The 7,629-nt window shown below is 47.9% G+C and overlaps 1 protein-coding gene and 1 non-coding gene across 2 annotated transcripts in view; both read right to left on the bottom strand.

Moving 5' to 3' along the window:
- Window positions 1-3,992, bottom strand: part of LOC138200784 (G-protein coupled receptor 61-like) — a 5,599-nt gene extending 1,607 nt beyond the window's left edge. The window contains exons 1-3 of the mRNA XM_069153673.1: window positions 3,903-3,992; window positions 2,955-3,372; window positions 1-1,905 (exon numbers count right to left, since the gene is read on the bottom strand). The exon at window positions 1-1,905 is cut by the window's left edge and continues 1,607 nt beyond it. Coding sequence (XP_069009774.1) covers window positions 313-1,722 — 1,410 coding nt within the window. The 5' untranslated portion in view covers window positions 1,723-1,905; window positions 2,955-3,372; window positions 3,903-3,992 and the 3' untranslated portion in view covers window positions 1-312. The remainder of the gene's footprint in view (window positions 1,906-2,954; window positions 3,373-3,902) is intronic.
- Window positions 3,993-7,115: 3,123 nt separating this feature from the next.
- Window positions 7,116-7,189, bottom strand: trnan-guu (transfer RNA asparagine (anticodon GUU)). The gene has a single exon. It is a non-coding gene; the product is annotated as a tRNA-Asn (tRNA).
- Window positions 7,190-7,629: the final 440 nt, after the last annotated feature.

Below are 7,629 nucleotides of genomic sequence, written 5' to 3'. Positions count from 1 at the left end.
TTAATCTTTAAAAAAAAAGGCTTCAACATGTTGCATCAACATGAATTCACTGAGTCATTCACTGTACAGAGCTGAGTCATGTTAAAGGCCAAAAAACAGCCTTTAAAAAAAAAAAAAAAATCTAGCAGTAATTTTTCTGTTTTAAAAGCATCTCAGACGACAGAGGACGAGTCACCACGACTGGTTTCAGAAACTGAAAGTGCAGTAATTCAAAGAAACAATTCAAAGTCACTGAAATGAATGAAGCTGTTCACAGAAACAGAGAAACATGTTTTCCTGAAACATCTTCAGGGAATATAAAGAATTAAAACTTTAATTGTCTGTATATATGTGGTTGTTTTTCCCGCGTTCGGTCTCTATAAACTCTGACGTCTCCTCTGCGATCTGCCCGGGGATCCGGAAATCGACGGGGATAGGCGGGGCCAGCTCGGTGGGCGGGGCCTGAGTCCCGGGGCAACAGGCCTCCCCCTTTGGACTGGAAGTGCTGTGAGAGTTTGGAGGGTCCAGGTTGCAGCCGGTGCCCTGCAGGAACTGGAGGAAGTTCTCCTCTATGGATCCTTCCCGGCTGGGCAGCCGGTCCTCCCCCTCACCCCCCGTTCGGCGAAACAGGCACGGTAGATGTTTGCCAAGCTCCTCCCGGATCTGCCTGTTGAGGCAGCCGTAGAAGAAAGGGTTGGAGGTGAAGCAGAAGTACCCGATCCAGGTGACCACCTCCTCCAGGGAGGCCAGAGCGGCCGGCGGGCTGGCGGCCAGCGCCGAGTACAGGTGGAAGGTGAAGTAGGGCAGCCAGCAGCACAGGAACTGCCCCCCCACTGCTGCCAGCACCGCCGCAGCCTTCCCTCCCCCAAAGGTGCGCTGTGGAGTCGCCCTGCCGGTCCCGGTACCGGTCCCGGAGCTGGTGACCATCGTGGAGCGGCTGCTGAGCGACTCGGACCGCTGGCGCCGAGGCGTGTCCATCCAGGTGGGCAGCGGGCCGTGATGCATGGCGGCCACGCGGGCCACTTTGAACATGTTGCAGTACACGACCAGGATGAGCAGCAGCGGACACAGGAAGTACACCAGGGTGAACAGGACCATGAAGGCCAGGCGGTTCGACCCGCCCCCGGTCCAGTGCAGAGAGCAGCGCCGGTGACCCTGAGCAGGAGGCGATGGGACGGCCCCACCGCCTCCTCCCCCCACCCCTCCGCCCTCCATGATAGGAGTTCTCCCACCCTGCAGGAACCAGGCGAGCAGCGGCAGAGCGGACATGGCCAGAGCTTTGACCCAGATCCCCACCAGCACCGAGGCCACCAGGCCCACGGTCATCTTCACCTCGTAGCGCATCGGGTGGATGACGTAGTAGTAGCGCTCCACGTTGATGACGGAGATGGAGAGGATGGCGGCACTGACCAGGCACACGCTGAGAAAGAGGTAGCTCCTGCACAGGGCCTCCCCGAAGAAGGCCCGGCTCGAGAGCATGCCGAGGGGCATCAGCACCAGGGCCGCCAGCAGGTCCACCACGCACAGGTGGAAGACGAAGGCAAACTTGTGGAGCTGTGGGGCCTTAGCGATGACCGCCATGACAGCCACGTTACCCAGCACCGCCAGCAGATCCATGAGCAGCATGGCCAGCATGGCTAGCGCCTGGGACAGAGCCCAGCCCTCCGAGCCCGGCACAAAGGGGGCAGATGAGTTGGACGGTGGCTGTGGAGGAGTGTGGGAGGAGTTCCGCATCGGCTCCATCGGAGGGTGGGACGAGGCAGGCGGGCGGGATCCGTCACAGGCCCATCACCCATCCTTCAAAGCCAGGAAGTGCGGCCAGAAAACAGCGGCTTGAGAACGAGGTCGAGAGAGGCCTCGTAGTCCAGAAGATGAAGCTGTGGTCGTCGGGAGGTCCGGACTTCAGGCCGTCAGTCACAACCCGCCCTGAAACAAACAGGCAACAGCACAGGACAATAAAATGTGTGTTTCATGAACTAATTCTTCCAATCAACCACCCGCGCTGAGTTTCACTTTTGCTCCGGCTACCGTTGAGATGAATTCACTCAGATGCAGTTCTATAAAATCCTCTTCAGCTCCTCAAATCTCTGTCAAGGCAGTCGTACTGATAAGATAATCCAGAGCCGGCCCCCGGAGCAGTTAACTCAATGAAGAGTGTGTCTTTTTAACAACATGCTGCAGGAGCTCAGGGAGAAAAATCTGAAATCAAGAGAGTGTTTTGGTTAAAAAAAAAAAAAAAAAAAAAGATGAATTCAGGGAGGACCTTTCTGAGCACCAGCAGGTGACTGAATACTTTTCAACCTCACATCCTGTCAATGCATGACTGCAGGTCTGTCACCATCACATCCACGCCTGCTGTGTGAGCTCCACTCAACATGTATGCTCAGAGTTTGCTTCTGGAAGGCCTGGCCGACGTGTGCGGTAGGATTCCTCTTCCATGCATCAGAATAATAAACCCTGACTTCTTCGTCTGAAATGAAAAAGCTGCAGAGACCCGGTTTGTCGCTGCCCTACGAACGCGTCACCATTGAGAAAATCCAGCCACAGATTTAGCAGAAGCCGCGGCTGCTCCGTCTCAGTGATAGTAACATGATTCTGGGTTCAAATCTGAGCTCCAACCCCTCGTCATGTATGAATAATCCTCCTCAGTGAGCAGCAGCGTCTGTGTCAAACACAGTTTAACCCTCCTGACGGGTTTGGTCATGTCTTACCGCCTACTCCTTTATGTATATTTATTATTAATGCATGACACCCATTGTATAAAGCAAGGCCTCCTCTCTGTATCTCAGTGTAAATCCGATGTGTGTGTTGCACTCATCAGCAGCAGATTAGAGGAGATGTGAGAGTCAGGAGATGAGGAGGCTGAGAGCATCATGTACCTGAACCAGAGCGTTTCCTGCTGCTCTGCTCTCTGAGGATGAAAACCTGCTTCAGCTCCCACTGCTGAGGTGCTCACTGGAAATCAATCACTGTACCTTGTAGATGCTGTTGAGGTACTTCCCACTGCAGGAGCCCGTCCCTCTGCCCATCTCCTCGCTCGGCCTCGTGCATCCTTCCCCCCCGGACGACGGCAGCGGCGGCAGCAGAGCTTCCACGGACACGATGCTGATGTTGGATGCTCGCAGAGACACCAGCTCACTCTGTGTTCTCCTCCTCCACTCACACACACACACACACACACACACACACACACACACACACACACACTCACACACACACACACACACACACACACACACACACACACACACACACACACACACACACACACACACACACACACACTCAGTGACCGCAGAGATGGAGCAGGAGGCAGTGAGAGGCAGGACCGGAGCTGCTGGCGCCGCAGGGTCCTAGAGTCCTCACTGTTGATCAACCTTTCAATAACGGGAACTGAATGAAGATGGAAGGAATGTCTCTGTTATTATTGGTCCTCAGTTCAATGCAACATGATCCAAAAATACACTTTACAAACACAAAAACAACCATTTTAAAATATCAATATCAGAGAAATATTAAAACAGAAAAAGTGTGCAGCTAATGCACTTTAATTTAACTGCAATGAGGCAATCAGCTTAAATTAGCCATGCTAAAATATCAGTATCCTGTCATATCAAAGTGAAGGGAAGTGTTAAAACAAAGCTAGATAATAATTAGTGGTCATCGAGGGTTTTATTTCTTTCACACATGCTTGATGTTTGACTCTTTTTCAACCGGTTTCATTGCTTTGCTATAATCAGGTGTCATCTGCATGAAAATGGAAATTTTGTCTGTTTTTGTCAGATTTCAAACTTTTGGGAGGGTTGAAGTGAATGTGAGAGACGGATGAAACAAGGAAACAAGGCAGAGCACTTTTATTGGACTTTAAACGTCTTAGTTTTGGTTTAATGTCCAAAAGTATTTAATTAACCGGTCTAACTCACAGATCAGGCGGCTGGAGTCAACAGTAAGGTGAGGCGTTCCTCTCAGGTTCAGGTGTGCTTGTTTTCTCCACTGCTGAGGTCATCATCAGGTGACTCCTTGGTGGAGACGTTGGACAGTTTCCTAATGAGGAGAGAAGAGCGTGAAAGGTTTCGGACCGAATGCCGAACCCTGTGGAACTCCGTGACCGACTCCTGAGTCCCAAATGTGTCTGATAAATGTGATTTGAACCCAACCAGTGGATCACCTTCAATCTGACGATGGAGGACAATTAAACATTATTTTAGAAATCCCGTAACTTCACAGTTAGAAGGTCAAAATATCCTGTTAAATATCTTTAAAAGAATATTTTATGAACTAATCCCTGTAAATCGCAGCTGTTACTTTAGATGAATGCTAACATTTTATCATGCTAACACTCTAAATGTTACATGTTACAGCATGTGAACTGCACACGTTGCTCGTCACAGTCCAAACACAGGACGCTCATGTTAGCTTGTGAACTGTGTGCGTGCTGACCACATCGTTAGCATGCTGCTAACTGGGCTGTAATTGGACAGTAAGTGTGTTAGCATGTTAGCATGTTAGCATGCTGATTTCACTTCTCAGCTGAAGCTGACGTTTCGGGTTGTCATTTTAAATTGTCCTCAGTAGAAGATTCACGGAGACAGTGAGGCGTTGATTAGGCCGGGTCTCAGCCTCCAACATCCCAGCATCTCAAACTGGGGCTCCTGTTGCCACGGTGATCTCTTCCACATATACAGTCCATCTCTCTGCCATGTGTGCGGAGGACAATGAAATGTGGTCTATTAAGGATGAGGCTCCTCTGGAGAAGGAGTGGGCACGAAGCTGCAGAGTCCGCCGTGGTTTTTCATCATTTCATCATTAAGGTTTCCCTGAGATGACACCAACAACATTTGATGGAAATCACATCTTCCCCCTTTAAAAAGCATGTTTTAACCTTCAGCACCTCCAGGCACTGGTTGACTGATCCAGTTCACTGACAGCCTGGTGACGTTCATGTTTGAGAGAACTGGGGTCTCCTGGCTGAAGCATCAGTTAGTAGCTGCAGTTATAGTGAACAGTGACGGTCACCAGTGGAATCAGCCTCTACCGAAATATTTGCAAACTGCTTTGAGTTTCTATTCAACAGATTAAAATAAAACTTTATACAAACTGCAATTAAAGGACAAAATATATCTGCAACTATTCAGAAAATCAGTAAATGTAAAGTCTGCAAGGACTTGAAAAATGATTGAATACACAGCGCTTACTACAGTTGTCATGGTGACGATGTATTAAGATGTGTGGTGACAGAAACATCCACATGCTGCTGTAAACATGAAATCACAGGGATGTGTGTGTGTGTGTGTGTGTGTGTGTGTGTGTGTGTGTGTGTGTGTGTGTGTGTGTATCTGTGTGTGTGAGAGAGAGAGAGAGAGAGAGAGAGAGAGAGAGAGAGAGAGAGAGAGAGAGAGAGAGAGTGTATCAGGTGTTGACTCATGACAAAAATAGCAGAGCCTTTCTCTGAGCCGGCAGCACCAATCACTGCTACCACAAATACAATGGTTTCCACGGCAACCTTGAAAATAGACTCCAGGTTTCGCACTCAGAAATAGCAGAAAAAGACATGGCAGTAACCCCAGAGAGCCCCCGCTGCCAATAATAAACCATCCGTATAGACACGGACGCACAAAATAACCTGCAGCACTCAGAGACACAATCACGCCATCAACATTTACCAAAAACATCATTACTGCAGCCTACACACCTTCTGATGCACTTTAAACACACACAGCGAACATGAAGCGGGTGTGTGTTCACTAACATCACACACACACACACACACACACACACACACACACACACACACACACACACACACACACACACACACACACACACACAGACAACCACACACACACACACACACACACACACACACACACACACACACAGACAACCACACAGACAACCACACACACACACACACACACACACACACACACACACACACACAGACAACCACACACACACACAGACAACCACACACACACACACACACACACACACACACACACACACAGACAACCACACAGACAACCACACACACACACACACACACACACACACACACACACACACACACACACACACAGACAACCACACACACACACACACACACACACACACACACACACACACACACACAGACTGACACACACACAATGTGTCCAGTGGAGCTGCACAACAAACACCTGAAGAAGAGACGCCTCACAAACAATCTGACATGTCACAAGATGGTTCAGTAGAAACGTGTTGGAGGGATGAAGATGAAGGATAAAGTGGTGGATGTTGCCGTGGAGACCCTGGAGAAAGATTTACATCACAGACAGTCAAACATGTCAGATGGCAGGTTTTTATGAATAAGGAAAAGTCTCCTGGAATTGGTAAAGATTAAATGACTGTAATGCAGGTGGCTGCTTTGATGCAGAGAGACGAGGCTCCACAGATTCAGATCCTTATGTTTGATGATGATGATGATGATGATGATGATGATGATGATGATGATGATGATGATGATGATTTTTCCATTTAGAGTAGGTCCCCTACATTTATTTCACAGCTGCTTTTTTTATTTAGATTTTTACCTCCAACAGATTATCTCTTTGTGCTGATGAAATCCTGCTTTATATCACATGTATATCACCTATCCTTCACCTTCAATAACACAATATGATTTACTGGATTATATTATATATTATATTTACTATTTTATTATCTTTAGTCTTGATAATCTGCTCACATTAACATCTGTTCAACCACTTTGAAGGGTGGACCAATCAGCAACCGGTGTGGTGGGTACGTACGTTTGCCCCCCCCCCCCCCCGCCCCCCCCCGCACTGTGATTGGACGGTTGGTAACGAGCTGATGAGAGCAGCATTTCATCCAAAATTGAACATTTTTAAACAGCTGGTGACCTGAAACCGTTCAACAGTCAACTCAGCAGATAAACTCAGAGTCTCGTCACGCTGCTGGCGGTTTGGGAAAAAAAACGGCGTTTACCATTAAAAACAATTAGTCCTGAGGAAAAGAGCGTGACTTTGATGGACACGGCCCTCAGGTAGCTGCAGCGGTGGCAGAGTGTCGGTCGGTATTTGGGTCTGGGAACAGCAGGCTTGATCATTTGCCAGCAGTCATATTATCACAGAAAACGTCCCTGGGTGGGCTCGAACCACCAACCTTTCGGTTAACAGCCGAACGCGCTGGCCGATTGCGCCACAGAGACAGGTACGGCGATACGAGGGGCGTGGCCTGAAAATAAAAAATAATATGTTTTAATATTAAATGATATTATTCACTTGAGCCATCGTTTGGCTTATTTTCGTGACTGTAGGATTTTTACATGGACTGAACTATTTATTCCTTAAATCTCCGCTTAAATAAATAATCTAAATAGGCCTTTTTCATACCTGTGGTAGAATTTATTACTGTAATTTTCTTAAAGATTGCGATAATATTTCCTACATATAATAATGATATCTCATAGTAGCAGTTTTTCTGTAATCTTCCACAAAATGTATGAAAGGACTTTTTTTTTAATCACATAGAGACTGTTTTACTGGAAGTGAATGTATGAACAGGAATAAGTCTATTAAAAAACGACATGAAATGATGCGTTTGAAAGTTTCATATCAATCTGTATCAGTCTGTGTTGAAGCTTGTTGG

Source organism: Embiotoca jacksoni, unplaced genomic scaffold (assembly GCF_022577435.1).
Source record: "Embiotoca jacksoni isolate LCO1_2020_lvr unplaced genomic scaffold, fEmbJac1.0.p SCAF_1, whole genome shotgun sequence".
Lineage (NCBI taxonomy): Eukaryota > Metazoa > Chordata > Actinopteri > Embiotocidae > Embiotoca > Embiotoca jacksoni.
The sequence above is the reverse complement of the archived record's forward strand: the minus strand, read 5'-3'. Positions and strand labels throughout refer to the sequence as shown.